The 16,992-nt window shown below is 47.7% G+C and overlaps 1 protein-coding gene across 1 annotated transcript in view; it reads left to right on the plus strand.

The window, feature by feature from the left end:
• The window catches only part of tnksb (tankyrase, TRF1-interacting ankyrin-related ADP-ribose polymerase b), a 53,904-nt gene that overhangs the window by 2,912 nt on the left and 34,000 nt on the right, over positions 1–16,992 (plus strand). Inside the window, 2 exon segments of the mRNA XM_064297360.1 lie at positions 3,172–3,396; positions 7,635–7,730. Of these exon segments, the coding sequence (XP_064153430.1) occupies positions 3,172–3,396; positions 7,635–7,730 (321 nt within the window).

Raw genomic sequence — 16,992 nt, forward strand, 5'->3', positions numbered from 1 at the left:
TTGTGCTTTTTGTAAAAGTATGGCAGAGTAAAGCATTACAAAATAAGAGGGCTTAAAATGTTTTTATTTTATTTTAGTATTGTCCAATGGTACGGATATGCTAACAGCTAACTAGAAAAAGATTGCAAATGCAAATAGACGTAATTTAGCATGAATCATTTTTCTATTGTGCTTTTATTTGAGATATACTAATGAATGTGTTCCTGCTGGTGTGTGAATAAAACAATTAGAACTTCCTGGTGTATAAGTAAACATTAGATTTTCATTAGAAAAAAGATGGGTTTGTCTCACGAGAATAAAAGCTTGTTGTATCAAGTGATCCTTTTAAGTGTTCGTCATAAGCGACTTTAGGGTGTCGGCCTGTTTTACTTCATTTGAATAAATCTGCATGCAAAACGCTTCGCTTCTTGCGGCAGTATTGTCTGAAAACAGGGAGTCGAAAATTTGAAATGTAGAGGAAGCTGCTTGTGAGGTTGCATGTTCTACTGCCTATGACATCAAGGGCCTAAATAATTTATGCTAATGATAAGGCAAAGGGAGAGAATAGCTAGCTGGCTATTTTGATCACTCTCAGATCAGTGCCTCTCTATTACATGTTGCCATAATGCGAACTTACTCACCAGTTGGCGGTCGTGAAAGTTGGGAAGGTTGTTTCTTTTTGGGTTTACTTGAGGACAGAATGGGCCTTTGTATTTCTTTAGAAAAATCTTTTGTGAAAAAACTTCTTGTGACCTGTCCTTGGTTCAGAACACGGCCATGGCCTCTGTCTTGCGTAGTATCAGACGCTTCAAACTCAAAAAACCCTTTAATGTGTGCGATCACAGATGTGTGATTAGAATGTTCTTAACTGAACATTCTAATGCTGATGTCACAATCACTGAGGGTTAACTGAAAGCAGGGGAAGTTCTAGAACACTGACTGAAAGAACATTCCATAAACCCTCCACTCTTCTGAGTGTTAATTGGCTCTGAGCCTCTGAGCCGCGGCTGTGGAGATGCTGTGAGCGACGCCACAAAGGAGGCGTTCAGAGGCGGCATCAGTATTCCTCTCAGCGCCGCGCTCCAGCGAGTCGGGAGGCTGACAGCGCCAGGCCTGATGGATTCCTGCCTCATTGCTCAGTCCAGGCCCGTCTGACTCGGGCGCCTCTGTCAAACACCGCCTGTCAGCTCCCACAGTCCTCCTGTCTAAAGAGGTCTGGAGAGAGCCAGGTGCGTGCGGGAGAAGTGCGCTTGATACAGTCATTGTGTGCTGCTGCTGGTCGCTTTCATTTGCACTTCTAATTTATTTTCCTGACAACTCATATTTTTCCCCCTTATTGTATGAAAACCAGCCCCTTTGACATTAGTGTACAGTTGCACTCTTACCGTTCAACCCTCCTTCTAGATCAAGATGGCATTCAAGTGCTGGAATAGTTTTCGGCCGCCTGATTTATTTTTTAAAAGGGCCACGGCCAGGTAGCCGTGAGGCTAAATGTTTTAGCGGATGCTAGTGCAGGTCTGACTGTCTGTTAAAATCCTGACACGCTGCAGCCTGGCTGCTGCAGAACAGGCTGGGGATCTGGACCCACACGCTGCAGCCTGGCTGGTGCAGAACAGGCTGGGGATCTGGACCCACACGCTGCAGCCTGGCTGCTGCAGAACAGGCTGGGGATCTGGACCCACACGCTGTGATAAATGGAGGAAGAGTTCTGTAATCACCCGTAAGGGTTCAGCGGGGATTTCCAGCCAATTACAGCCCAGAACACACGGCCTGTGCTTCTGCCCTTTAAGGTGATGAAGCCCTGAGCTGCGGGGCTCTCAAATCCACACTCCATTTCTGCAAAGCTCCGGAGATTTGTGTCCATTTACTCTCCTTAGCGTGAGTGTCATGGTGGGTCTGTGCTGATGCATTAAGTGAACCCTCTCTTTCTCACTGCGGCTCAGTGCGCCGCACGTCCTCGTCTCCTGCTGCTGCCTGGCTCGTGTTTTTGACTGGGTTCTTCTGTCATTCTTGTTGGAACAGTGAACTGTGAGGGGGGCCAGTGGGCCCCGGACATCATTGCTAAAGAGGGTTCACTGCTTAGTTGACCTTCCTTGTAAATAAAACGTGTAAAAGTAAAATAAAGCCTCTGCATAATGGATGTTGCGGCTAGTAAATGTTAGGCTATTCACAGTGAATTTGCTCTCTGTGTGCTGCAGTAGCAGAAGTAATGGGAGTGAAACCATTGACTGTGATTTAAATGGTGTGGCACCCATTTATTCAAGCACAGTTTTATTTTATGAAGCTGGGAGAAAAAAGAAACGTTAAGAGGTGCCGGTTTGAATTACACTGAAGTTGGTAATGCATTCACTCTCTTTGATCCACACGCAAATCATGTCAGCACTGATACAGAAGCCACGAAGCCCAATATATCCTCTGCGTTTGTGCCAAGCTTGTGGATCATATCGCGGAGATGATGGTGGCCTTGTGCCAGTGGAGTGAAGGGGGGAGGGGGGCAGGTACACGGCACCTGGATGCTGGTGGGCTGTGGTGACTCAGAGCTGACTCACAGATTGATGGTGTAAAATTAAGACAAAGATGGAGCTGTCTATCAGGAATAAATAAATTAAAATATATAGGCTATATATATCAAGGTGCGTGAGGCTGGAGGTCCTTGTATGTGGTATGGAATATTTTTACACAATTAAGTTCATGTTATTTATGTAACAGCTGGCTGTAATTGTTTTTTGTGAACATTTGAGGACAACAGTCTGTAACTAGACCAAAAAACAAAACAAAAATTTAAAATATATCAAAGTACAGCTGCAATGCTAATTTTTGGCAGATCTTTGTAATTTGCTTGTTTTGAAGAATATCCTGTTTGTTCCTTAAAGTGGTTTGAATAACTAGGCTATGTTCCAGTTTAATTAAAATGTGTTCATTCTTAATTCAAGTCTATTTTAGAGATTAATTTTATATTACACTGATGTTGCAGTGTACTTTCAAAATTGGGAGTATGGTGCGGTAGCATTTCAATATGTTACCCTGAAAATTTAGATGAACGGTGAATGGATCACGCACTTTTCTGTCAGAAATCGTACGTTCACCCTTATCTGATGAAATGCTTTCAGTACTAATAATTGAATTGTGAAATCACTGGTGTGTTAGCGAGTTCCTCGCGGTCTGAGCTGGGTTTCTGTGTGTCCTGGGCAGGGTTCGGCAGGAAGGACGTGGTGGAGCACCTGCTGGAGACGGGCGCTAACGTGCACGCGCGGGACGACGGCGGGCTGATCCCGCTGCACAACGCCTGCTCCTTCGGCCACGCCGAGGTGGTCAGCCTGCTGCTCTGCCAGGGCGCCGACCCCAACGCCCGCGACAACTGGAACTACACCCCGCTGCACGAGGCCGCCATCAAGGGCAAGATCGACGTCTGCATCGGTAAGGCTCCTGCTCTCCAGTCCTAATGTCCTCCTGATAGTCCTGGAGGCCTGTCTGTTGAGCCTCCCTGCCTCCCTGCCAGGCTGTATTCCCACGGGTCGGTAATGATGATGATGTGCAGCCCTCAGAATGCTCCAGTTTTACTCCCTCAGAGGCCCGGGCCTCTCCCCAGGCCTGCAGAGGCCTGCAGCGTACGGCCGCTGTGTGAGTCTCTGCAGTACTCCAGAAAAATCGGCTGAAATGGCCAGAAGAGCTCTGTGGACATGAGTGTTACTGCATGCTCTGTGTCTTATCGGTGGCAGTAGATTTGGGAAGTTATTATTATTATTATTTTTTTACATTAAAGGTAGTGTGGTGTTTGTTGTCTGTAGATTTGTTGTTGAGTGGTATTCATATGGACCAATGGGTGATGCATCTCAGTACTGTAAGTGTTCCCACTGTAGCTGTTCCCTTTAATGACCCTAAAATAGGGGATTTGTTTTGCACTCGCACAGTGACCGTAAAGCAGTGGGTACAGTCATAACCCCTCCCCCCTCCCCCCCCCCAGAGACAGACCCCCCTCCTTCAGGGTCTTCCAGCATGGCTGTAGCTTAAGGTCCGTACGAGCCTGAATATGATGATGTCCGGCATCCCATAATCTTATAAATAACATCAGGGGCTCTGCCTGAGAATTCAGAACAGAAACCCTGCGCAACAGTTTCCTCTTCAGCTGTCTGCTTTATTTGACTTTCACAGACAGTAGAGAAATCGCTTATTACCTTCTGCTGCTCCAGAGTGTATTATCATTCTAATTTACCCAAACAAATGGCTTTTTTTTCTCCTGCGGTTGGAAAACTAATTTCTGCTGTCAGCGGCTGTGGAGTGCAATCTGTGGATCCACCCGAGCCTGTGCAGGACGGGGCGGGGAGGGGAGCCTGTGCAGGATGGGGTGAGGAGGGGAGCCTGTGCAGGATGGGGGGGGGATGCAGATGGGGTGAGGAGGGGACGGCAGGACGGGGCGGGGAGGGGAGCCTGTGCAGGATGGGGTGGGGAGCAGAGCCTGTGCAGGATGGGGCGGGGAGCAGAGAAGTGTGTGAATAGCTTTCAGTCACCTTTACCTTTGTGGGTCCAGGGAGCAGCTCCAGCTCTGAGGCCAGGGCCCTGGTCAGGGGCAGTGGCAGGAGTGGGCCTGACCTGACCTGACCTGACGCGTGTGTGCTCAGAAGGGCAGTTTTGCCGAGCCGCGGGGGCGGGTGACGTGTCTGTCAGTCCTCATCGCCGCTGAGACGCAGCTGAGCGTGTGACCGTGTGTGAGTCAGGGGAGCGTGGGAGGGCTGAACGGGCACCGAGCGGCCCCCACCGCCCGCCCAGCCAAATCACAACCGCCTCCTAACCCCAACCGGCCTGCACACCCCAACCCCTGTCCCCACGCCTGCCCCCCCCCCACCGGCCTGTCCCCCCCGCTGCCCCCCACCAGCCTGTTCCTCCCCACAGCCACCGCAGTGCTGCTAGGACCCAGCGTCCGCGGACTCCATCCCGCACTTTCTGGAGAAAGTCATTTTTCTGTCAGCTCGGATGCTGAGAGAAGCGGGGGGGAGAAATGCTCCCAAAGAAATAAAGATGAGCGCTGAGAATGTGAAGAGCTTGGTCCTGTTAGGAGCCCAGCAGCACATCAGAAGTGTTCCAGCGTGAGACTGTACACTCAGTATGAAGGCGGTGCAGTGGTTTGGGGGGTGAGCTGGGGACAGCTGCAGCTCCAGGAGGAGCAGATTGCTGCACACGTAAGTGCTGGATCAGAGACAGGCTGTGTGACCACATGACCAAGTGCCATCTGACAGGAGCTGAAAGTTAGTCAGCCTGGGATTGGCCTGCTGGCTGCTCCTGCTGCTCCTGCTGCTCCCGCTGGCCCTGCTGCAGTTCATCGTCTCCTGTGCGCTGTTTACGATCTCGCTGATCGCGTCCACGGAAGGAGGGAAAGGAGGTTCTTTCGGCTGCAGTATTGATTAATTATTCTCTTCCCCTGATGAAACGGCATCGCGGGCAGCTGAACAGCTTGAGACGGCCGTGCACGTGTCCCCCCCCCCTCTCCCCCCCCCACCCCCACCATGGTCACACCTCATGCCAGCCTCTCGGGGGCTGTGGACCGATTCGGCTCCTGCCAGTGCCAGCCTGCTGTGTGCCCGCTCCCCGTGAGTCTTTGTGAAAGCGTGGCTATGGATTACAGTCTTTGTGGACGGTAGGAGCTTGTGGCTGACGGGCAGGCTGGTTGAATCCTGGCCTGTGGCTCGTCTCTTTATAGATGTGCTGGCCGTGTGAGTCAGCCCTGTGTGAGTCTCATCCTCTGATGCTGTGCTGTTTATACAGCAGTCGTGAGAGAGTCTCTATTTTTGCTCCAGGTCAGGTTTACTGTGGCACAGATCTGGGTGTAATGACATTTTGGACTGAAAGGACAGTTTTAGCATTCTGCCGGTGGGGAAGGGATGAGCTCCTGTAGCTCGCTCGTGTGGCTCGCTCCTGTGGCTCGCCCGTATGGCTCGCCCGTGGGGCTCGCTCCTGGGGTTCGCCCGTGTAGCTCGCTCATGGGGCTCGCTCCTGTGGCTCACTCGTGTGGCTCGCTCGTGGGGCTCTCTCCTGTGGCTCACTCTGTGGGCCGCTCCTGTGTGGCTGCTGTGGGTCATCTCTGTGGCACGGTAGGAGCTTGGCTACGGGGGGCTGAATGGCCTGTGGCGTTCTTATAGAGTGCCCGATGGTGACAACGGTTTTGTGGTGAGTCATCTCTGAGCCTTTCTGTTTAACACAGTTTGAATTCATTCTAGCTCCAGAGTAGGACGTTGCCATGATCTGCGAATGAATTTGAAAAGGCAGTTTTAATTAATTCTATGGGTGATCAGCCTTAAGAAATCAAGACCAAAATAAGGATAGAGTAAGCCTAGCTGAATTGTCCATTGTGAAATTAAGAATTCAGACCGTGTTACACTCCGAGTCGAGCCATGCTGGGGGTTTTGGGTGGTTATTCAGTTTGTGCACAAACCACAGGAGGAATGAATTCCTACACAGAAAAGCTCTTTCCTGTGCGAGCGTACACACAGAAAAACAGAAAATCCAATACCGTACGGATGTCAATAATCAATATGCTACACGGCTGCCTTTTAAGGGGGTTATTATTCTGTGGTGTCTTTAGCCTCCGTCAGAAATAAAACGGCATGTGCCCCCCCCCCCCTCCACGGGAGAGTACCGTGTGCAGGGGGGGCTGCTAATTAAATCCCCGGCTTGCTTCCCCCCCCCTCACATTTCATTTCTCCTGCAAGGTTTTTGTGTCGTTAAGTCGTGTATTAGCGTTCGTTATGTTTGTTTGTTTTTACAATCCGAGATTCTCCCCGCTGGGCGTCAGTCAGACGCGTCGTGTGCTCTCCTGCAGTGTGAAGCTGTTTTTCATTTTTCCCTCTTTCTGAGGAAGAGCCTTGTTTTTGCTGCTGCTCTTTCTCCACCTCCATCTCCTGTTGTTTATCAGCTCAGCTCCCCCCCCCCCCGGAGGAGAGGGGGTGCTTCTGCCAGTCCAGGCCCTTTCCAGCCCCTCTTCCACTCTCGGATTGGAGCGCTGGATTTTAAGCTGGGAGGGAGGGAGGGAGAGAGAGAGGTAGAGGGACTCAGAGAGGAAAATAGGGAAAGCGGGAGAGGGGGAGAGCAGGAGAGAGAGAGAGGGAGAGGGGAGAGAGTGAGAGAGTGAGTGAGGGAGGGAGGGGGGAGAGCGAGCGGGAGAGAGAGGGAGGGAGAGAAGAGGGAGGGAGAGAAACAGAGAGAGAGAGGCGCAGCGTGTTTGGTGTGTTTGCGCTGGAGCTCAGTCCGGGGACGCTGCGTGGCGTAGGAGCGCTGAGACTCGGGCTGAGGAGGGAAATTAAAACAGCCGGAATGCCGGAACGCCGTCTCCGAGCGCGAGGGAGGGGAAGCGGGAGCGGCCGAGCGAGGGGGAGCGGCGGAGACGGGAACGCAGAATGAGAGGATACTCAGCGCTCCACGGGCTCGTACCTGCAGTCCAGCGGCTCCGTGCTGCCTGGAGTCCGACTCCCGTAGTAACATAGGGCCCCCCCCCAGCTCGCCGCCTCTCTGCGGTGTGCACAGCCCCCCCGCCTCGCCACGCTGCCGTGCGATGCCCGTTTGTGCCCGCACCATGCCCAGGAGAGCGCTGGCGGTGCCCGCGAGCGGGACGGGCAGCCTGTGCCTGCCCGAGTTAAAGGACTGCTTCTGTCTCCCCTGCGCAGTGCTGCTCCAGCACGGAGCCGACCCCACCATCCGCAACACCGACGGCAAGTCCGCCCTGGACCTGGCCGACCCGTCCGCCAAGGCCGTGCTCACCGGTGAGTACCCCCCCCACCCCCAACTTCAGCTCTCTGTGTCTGTACCTGTACCTCTCTCTCTCTCTCTGTACCTCTCCCTCTCACTCTGTACCTGTACCTCTCCCTCACTCTCTCTGTATCTGTACCTCTCTCTCACTCTCTCTGTATCTGTACCTCTCTCTCTCTCTCTCTGTATCTGTACCTCTCTCTTTCTCTGTATCTGTACCTCTCTCTTTCTCTGTATCTGTACCTCTACCTCTCTCTCACTCTGTATCTGTACGTGTACCTCTCTCTCTGTCTGTGTCTGTACCTGTACCTCTCTCTCTGTCTGTGTCTGTACCTGTACCTCTCTCTCTCTCTCTGTATCTGTACCTCTCCTCGATCACCTCCTCTCTGTATCTATCTGTACTCTGCCCTCTCATCTCCTCTCTCCTCCTCTCTCTGTATCTCCTCCCACTCCATTCCGTCTCTACCATCACACACTCTCTCTCTTTCTGTAAATAGTTTATTCTGCCTCTTTGTTCTTTGTTGCTGATTTGAAAAGGTGGAATGATTTCTGTTTGTGTGTGTGTACGCATGTGTGCGCGCGTGTGTGTGTTTGACTTGTGTCTTACTGTATCATTCATGGGGGGGGGGGTCTGCTGTTGTGTTTACGTTTTTTTTTGTTTCTCATTGAAGCTGTAGTGGTTGTGCGCGCGTGTGCTGGGTTGTTTCCGTGGCGATGAGCGCGCGCGGGCAGAGGACCTGGCTGATGCAGCGCTGCCTCGCTAACTAAGCGCGCTGGGCTCCCACCTCGCGCATGCGAACGCCGAGCTGCGCGTCAGGGCAGCGCCTCAGGCTCCAGTGCAGCTCTGCGTGGAGAGACGCGCTGAGCAGCGCTGAGCATCGCGGAGCCCGTGCTGGTTCTTTATGACATCACAATGGAGCGGAGCGCCAGTCTAATTATATTCACCCTTTAGAGTACGCTTTCTGGAACGTTTTTTCCCCAAAATTCTAAGTCAGTGTTCTAGAACTCCACTGCTTTCAGTCACCAGCAGTGATTGTGACATCAGCATTAGAATGTTCAGCTAAGAACATTCTAACCACATATTTCAGGTCTTACACCTTAAAGAGTTAAAGAACAGGTGCTTTTCATACCTATCTATTTTCCCCAGAGATCGGTGTACATCAGTGCATTTCTGGCATGGACAGTGATATGTTTGTCACTCATCAGGTGAAGCTATAGGCTCAGTTTCATGCAAGTTTCCAGTTCAGGAAAGGTCGGCCTAGCTGGCTTGTGTACATGTCTGCAAATACAGCTTTTCTGCACAGCACAAGTGGGGTGAAATAAGGATACTATCAAACGCAACACATTGCTAGCATTGCTTTTGTATTTCTTTTATTGTTTTCCATCTCTCAGCCTGAATGAAATGTAGTCATGAGCCATTTGCAGAACTTTCTTCCTGTATGTATGAGACTCTGAAGCACACATGATGGTCTGTAGTTATTTAAATACTCTCCCCAGAGAGGAGCGTTCACGTACACATTTTCGTTACCTGCAACGTGCCGCAGTAGCCGGCTCTTTTATGTACGGCCATTTAGCTGCCGTGTTTTTATGATCACAGCGGCCGATCGTTTCATTAATGAAATCCCTCGCAGCTTCACGGCAGAAGCTTGTGCTAATTCACAGACATCAAGGCTTCACGTATCTGTGCACATCCCATAATGATGGCCAATACTCACATGCTGCTACTGGCTTTCTGTGTATAATCCTTCTGTAAAGTTCTGTACCACCTGCAACAGCTGCTCCTAAGCAGAATTCCTGTATGTGGAGAGGAGTCTTCCCTCTGCGATATTTAAGGGGATTTAAACAGATGTTAAATGTTCCTACAACAGGTTGTGTCGCATTGTAATACAATGATGACTCCATATGCTTTGGCTGCATTGGGAGATATTTTAATGTAGTTTTAACGATCGTTTGATACACCTGTCTCATCCCAAAACCTCCTTGATATCTTGAGGTATTAATAACTAGCTTGGAACCAGTAGTTGAGAGGGATGTTGAATAAAGATGTTCTTTACGTGGAGAAATGTTTCTGAACGAGTGGGAATGTCAAAAAAGGAGAATTTGTAGGGCCGCTGGATGGCTCGTCGGGTCGCATGCATTCAACCGCCATTTGAACTGATGAGCTGTAATGAACGTGTGGCGGGATTCCTGGGTAACGTTAGCCGGTTTCACCCAGTGAGCCGGTGGGACCGAAACTGCAGTACAGTGCTGTCTGGTGTGGCTGTAAAGTGGGTAAGATTTTCCTTTATTAGGCCACTCTTGTAAAAGAGTAAAATGTTCCCACATTGTTAGTTTTAAATGCTTAATGTATCTTTAATAGATTTTTCCTTGTGATCCTAATATAACTCGTCACGTACTTGATGAGTGTTGATTACAGTTTTTTCACATTAGGCCCAGTAATTAGCTGAGTACCAATTATAAGGTAAAAAAATGGTTTGTGCTGAGAATCTTGTCATTACTTTTATCGTTTCGCTATCACGGCCTACACATTTTCCTCCGTGGCCACTGGCGAGCGTCTGTACATGCTAATTTATTTTCATTTTCCGCTGTGAAAGGTTTAGAAAATTATCTTGTCCCCGTTACGGCTCAAAAAACGTTTATTTCTCTGTCGTCTGTCTGTCTAGCGGCTAAGGCAGTTGTGGAGTTGGGCAGATGGTAATATGTTGAAATAAAAGTTCAAAAACGGCGGTGTCCGCTGTATAGGTGTATAGGTTATCGAAGAAAAATATGCTTTTTTGTCACAGAATGTAAATTAATGCATTAATTTATCAAATCTTAATTTCCAGTAGTACAAACTTATTGTTATTGATCCGAACTGGCCGCAGGATCAATGCAGTAAGTGACTTGACCATTAAATTCTCTCGGTTGTAAAGATGGCTAGTACACATCTCTGTCTCCGTATACTGCTTTATAACGAGAGCAAGTGAGGAAGTGGGAGATGACCACATTCATCTTGAGGCGAGTCTTGCTTGGCTTCCTAGGTTTATAGAGTTAATTGGACATTCTCCAGCGAGTTCATTCAGAGGGCAAGCCAGAATGCACGACTGTCTGCAGTATTTTCCTCCGCCCGTTTATTTTTCATGTTTAAATGGATCGTTTCTACTGTCTGTTGAAAAGCCAGCTCACTTCTGAAGAGCAAATTATAGCTGAAATAAACAAGAAGGGGGAAAAAGAACATTTCAGCATTTACGCAGCGCATTTCAATTTAGGACGGACGCGGGGTGCAAGCGGAAATACAGGACGTCTTGTTCTGGTGCTGTGTGAAGGCAGAGTCGAGCGCGAGCTGGGGAGGCGGTTTTCCTTTGTGACGCCGAACAGGCTTGTAGTCAGCCGGCTCGTGTTGAGTGCCGTCGGTAAGGGCCGTCTCGCGCCGTGGCTTCAGGAATTAAAGGGATGCTTGAAATTCGCAGCCGCACGCTTGCTCGCGTACTCTCGTTTTATTTCGGTATCGACGATTTTGATCACAATCAGCTCTGCCAAAACAAACGCGGTGGCTTCCGATTTTTAAAATATGTGGTTTTCCAGACCGTCCCTTAGGTTAAAATTGTTGGTCGTTGTGTGGAATACGCAGAGGTGCTGGATGATCGCTACTGTACATTTGCAATGCTGAATGTGTTGGACAGCCCTGTTTTCTTTACTCAGTAATTAGCCATCAATAAACAAATCAACAATTTAACATTATTAGCCGTTGGCTGTTATACACAGATCAGGAGCAATTAACATCGCTAATCTGTGCAAAACCATATTCGCTGCACACCAAATGTTGACAAATTCAGTATAAATCAACTAAACTCATAACATTAAGCTCCCACTGGTACTCAATGCAAGTGTTTTAGATGGAAGGCACTTGTATGGAATAATCCTCATATCTTTTTGACATTACGTAATCCAAATAACTGGGCCCATTTTTTTTTTTGCTGAGATTCCCAGGTATTCAGTTAATTTTTATTTGTAGTCTCCTGTCTGTAAAGTTTTTAGAATATGCTGTCATCTATGTCATTGCATTCATTTTACCTTTAACATGCAATTTCTTGGCATTCTTTCTTTGTTGTGTACCATTACGAATGTAAATTACAAAATGAAGCCTGCCTGTGCAATACTGAGCTACACGCTACAGATCTTTCGTTTGATTTTAACATCGTAAGAACTAGGCGATGGTCTTGCAGTCCTTGTTGCAGATTTTCAGATTCACAAACATAAAACCCAGAAGCGTTGTTATATGACACAAGTGTCAAGGCCTTTTTAAGGCGTTTGATGTATGATGTTAATTAGCACATTTCTTTGACTGCCTGGTTTATCACAAAAGACACGTTTGCTCATGAAATCCTAATGAATCTAATTCTGCGGAGCTCGTCCAGTTAAATATAACGATAATGTCATTATAATGTGAGGAGCCCCCTCTGTTTTGGGAATTGAAACATTTCTGTCCTTTCACCACATAATTTCAGTTTGAGCGTTTAACCACTGTTTCTCATAATTCTTTGTTTTTTTTTTGAACTACGTTTAAAATAGTTAATTAATGATGGGGAAGAGCCTTTAGTCAAAGCGTTTAGCACTGCCTGTGCTTCTCAGCTCGTTTGATAATAGATCTGCTTCATGTTCATGGAAGTGAACACTGAGTTGGATAAAGAGTAGTCTGTCTGTAGGGCGCTTGTGCTGTGTGCTTAATTTGGGGAGTAAAGTGATGCGTCTTCCTTACCGTCAAACCCAGCGGTAATGGCTTTCTGATAGAAACGATTAAACGCTAAGACTGATGTGTGAAGTACAAAAGGGCCTCTCTCTCCAAGGCTTAGCACCAGGAAGCAGACTAAAGCAAACAGTTTGGCATCCAGACCGTTACCTGAGGGAGTACTGATGATGAAACCAAGACACAACAGCTTCCCCGTCCCTGATCACTGCTGTTTGTCCATTAAAACGTAACGATTTTACGCAAATGGAAAGCTTTCTTTTGATTGGTTGATATTGGCCTGTGAATGATGGCATGATGGCTCCACCCACTATGAGGTTGGCGAAGCCTCACTTTCCCAGTAGAAGGTCATAAAAGTGACTGAACAGCCTGTGTAACTGAGATCACTAATTATTCAACTTGCGAGCTCACAGGTTAACTGAATGTTATGGATGACTTTTACAGAATGACTGATTTTCACGCAAGCTGAATGCATAAGGTGTAAATGAGTATAAGCTGAGGTAACTTAAGGAACCAAAGTGTTAAACCCCTTTTAGGAGAGTTCTCCGTACTGAAGTTTAAAAGGCTCGAAGGCGTGCCTTGATGGCGTGCTCTTGATGTAGGAGGACAGAGCGCTGGAAGTCGTGAGCTTCCCAGCGCATGCAGCACTAATCCCAAATTTTCCACGGCCTGTAGCTCCAGGAACTTCCCGCTTTTGAAAGCAGGATGACACGTTTCCTGCTTTGAGATACAGCGAAGAAACAAACCGCTGCAGCTTATCGCCCACCTCTGCTTACTCGCCTCCCTTCACACTCTAAATATGAGCCTGCCTCATGCGCACATCTTCATACACACAGATGTGCTCTGTCAGGCGAGATCCACAGTCATCAGAAGGTGTCCTGGAGAGACAGGATATTGCTCTGTGCTGCTGTGCTCTTATGTTCTGATTCCTGGAAGGGAGCATTGCACAGACAGCCTTTAAATTAAACATGAATCAGACCGGTCCTGGCCAGTATTTGAGACTGGGCTGTAAGACCCACTAGACCAGGGATCGGCTAAGTTCACTTGGTGCCAATTTTTTTTTTTAAGGACCAGAACATAGCTGCTCAATTAAAAAGCCTGCTATACCTGAGCGTGCTCAGAGAGAACATGGCCATTAACTTGCCCTTGCGCGCAGTGTGTGTTCTGCCTCCTATAAAAGGCAAGAACAGCGACGCCCGGTGAACAGCGAGCCGTTTAACCTGGGGGCGTTTAATTAGCACTTAACGAGTAGGGTTAACGGCGCCGGGCCCCGTGTGCAGTCACCGGTGTTCAGCTCCGCTGTGCTCCCCATGCAGCTCTCTGAACACTAAACACCTCTGAACGCCGGTCCCTCAGGTCCTCTGGCTCAGGCTCTGGCACTTTGTGCTGAAGATGACAGCGTTGTACGCTTACGCTTTGTGTCCTCCGCAGCAGCAAAAATGACCTTTTTCTAAGTTTAACAGCAGCGATGACTTTTCCTGGAGTGACCCTACCATTGGGGAAAAAGTTAAACATTGCCTGTTTTTATATTTCTTTTAATAAAAGCAGTAACACCATCAGGATACAAATATTGCTTATGAGTCTTTTTTTAGACCTGCAGTTATTAAATTGGAAGTCATAATCCAAGATGAGCACCACCCATCTTACAGCAGAAAAACACAAAATTATGTATGTTTTTTAGTAGAAACGAGTGGTGTACAGCACAGTCCCTATGGACTGTGAAGTGGGAGAAAATGGCTACAGGTGAGTGACAGGTTGTTTATACAGACTGATTTACTCAGGGTTTAAGATGCTCCAGCGTTACATATTTGCCCTCTTCCTCTTCATTGGGGTTTGATGCCCGTGACTTCCCCTCAAACCTCAGGTTATCAGTTAAGCACGAGTCAGAGCTGAACTCTTCTCATTCCTTTATGACTCAGACATTGTTTTCTCCCAGAAAGAAAGAGAGAGAGGTTGTGGGAGTGTTTTCCCTTTGCTTTCTGAGGTAGGCTGCAAAAGTGGGGCTTTTTTATTATGGTCTGTTGTGCCCAAGAGTAAATAGAATGGTTTAGGGGGAAACAAAACTAGACGATGTTTCTCCTTTAGCAGAAGTAGTGTTTAATTTCTTTTTTAATCCATATTTATCTCATTAGAAATAATTGGAAGCTGGTGATATTCTGCTGAACCGTACTGGAGCTGAGTTGCTCAGTATGCGCTTGTCTGTGCAGAGGTTGGGATACGGGCTGAAATGCCCGCAGTGGAATTGGACTATTTTAACTTTTCAAAACTCGGATTGTTCCAAAGTTCGGTTTCCGCTGCTTTCCCGGATGAAAGTATCAGCCAAAAAAGAATAAACAAAAAAAATCGCTGCTGTAGATCACTGTTAATGTTACATGGCGTTCACTCCTCTTCAGAACTAATCTGCATATGGAGCTTGTTCAGCTGTTTAGAATGCTATCAGGACAGGGATGGGGAGGGGGAGGGGGGAGGTGCTTTTCTCTGCTCCATTCTTCTTTCTGTCACTTCCTGCTTTGATCACTGGAGCAGAATGCTTCAGAACCAATCAGGATTCCCGCAAGCCGTGCCGCTCACCGCTCAGAAGGCTGGAGCGATCCATCCTCTCCTGAGGTCATTTGTTATTCATGCAGAATGAATTTCCATTGATGGATTGTTCTCGAGTCATCTTGACAAATTTAGTGTAGAAACAAATTGGCCGTGTTTAAGTTTTGGGCTGATGTTATTGCTCGTGGGTTATTTTGAGTAAGTTACCGGGTGTGGCTTGTCTGCAGCAGCGCTGATGTTTAGGAACATCTTTATGGGCGAGCATCGTTCAGTCAGACGCAAGCAGCTGATGATCTTTATTGATTGTAACTGGCCTCCCGCTCAGGCTGCGCTCTGAAGGCCAATACGAGCGCTGTCTCAGCCAGTGATCTGAAGACAGGAGCAGAAGGCCTGAGGCCTCGCCGACCATGAGTCATCTGCACCAGTCAGGTTTCCCATGATGCTCCAGTGAGGCGTGACCTGCGATGGCTTCCTTCCTCGCTGGTCAGTACGCACGGGGGGGATGGCTCATGGCAGAGTCCAGCCCCAGAGCTGAGCTGGGAGAGGATGTGCTCCAGGCTGTGAGCGCTTCTCTCGTCTGCGAAGGTTATTATAACAGGATCTTTTCACACCTGAGGGCAGCCGGCCTGACACACCTTCATAAGGCTGATGATTATGGGTATTGTAGTGTAGCAGAAAATAAATGACTAAATTATAGTGATTTTAATTATGAATGTAAGTACCCTAAAAATGAATTACGCATATATAATGTGTGGAATGTGGTGTTCATTTTTAACTGTGTGCGTGTGGTTGAGGGGGTTAAAACCATGTGCAATTGCAGATGTGTATGGATTATTCATTTTCCATGGCGATCAGGGCAGTTTCCAACTTCTGACTGAACTGCACTCTCTCTCTCTCTGTGTCTCTCTCTCTCTCTCTCTCTGTGCCTGAGCTCCATGCAGTCTCTCTCTATCTCTCTCTCTCTGTGACTGAACTGCATGCCATTTCTCTCTCTCTCTCTCTCTCGCCTGTGTCAGTTGCATCAGAGGCTGAAGGTCCTGTGAGGTGTTCTGTTTATTTCATCATTGGCATGCATTAGCCATCCCAGCCTCACTGTGCAGCTGGAACTGTGTTCACGTTCTGCATCCGTGATTCTGGCTCCATGTTCTGCATCCGTGATTCTGGCTCCTGGCTGTCCTCATGCTGCTGTGTTGTGTGTACAGAGCTCTTACTCAACTTTAATTGCACCAGTAATGAGATTCTGATCTGCATTTCTCATCAGGCAGTTATTGCGTCTTTAAGGTTATAAAGGATTATCATCCAATTATTTTAAAAACACATTTCAGTCTGTTACCTGTATCTTTTTTAATTGCTTCATCACACCTCCATGCTTCTTTTGGAAAAGTCTTTGCACAGCCCTTAAATACAATTCATTATTCTTTTAATTGCCCAATGAAGCCTAATTAACATTATCTTCATGTGAAATATATTCAAGTTTACAAGGCAGAGATTTTTCAGATATGTGCACTTTTTTGTGTGTGCCATTTTTGTACAATACATTACAATACTGAAATAATAAACATTAATTAATCATGAATTAATTTGAAAATGATCATCTGCTTAAGAGTTTTAATTGCTTGGTCAACTAGCATGTTTTAAGTCGTGTAAAATTCACTGCAAGCTCTACATTTAGTTACTGTAACTAGCTACTTTTTTTTAAAAAAGGGATCTCCTTGGGAATGTGTCCGTCTGAAATGTGTCCCAGCGCGATCTTTCCAGCGCTGAGACTGTTCCTGCTAACGGTGCGGCGTTATCAGCTGGAGAGAAATGTTGACGGATGACCGTAGCTATACTTCCCTCAGATGCACTCCGGCTTTGTGCTTTGTCTTTGTTCCTTACTCAGGTTAGCTACCCTGACATGCCCAAAATGATAAACCATTTTTAATATTTTGAGCTTTTAATATTTTTAAAAAAGTGTATTGTAGATTATTATCGCAACAACTTTGCAGATGCGTTTTCAGATGACTTTG

This window comes from Anguilla rostrata, chromosome 10, assembly GCF_018555375.3.
Source record: "Anguilla rostrata isolate EN2019 chromosome 10, ASM1855537v3, whole genome shotgun sequence".
NCBI lineage: Eukaryota > Metazoa > Chordata > Actinopteri > Anguilliformes > Anguillidae > Anguilla > Anguilla rostrata.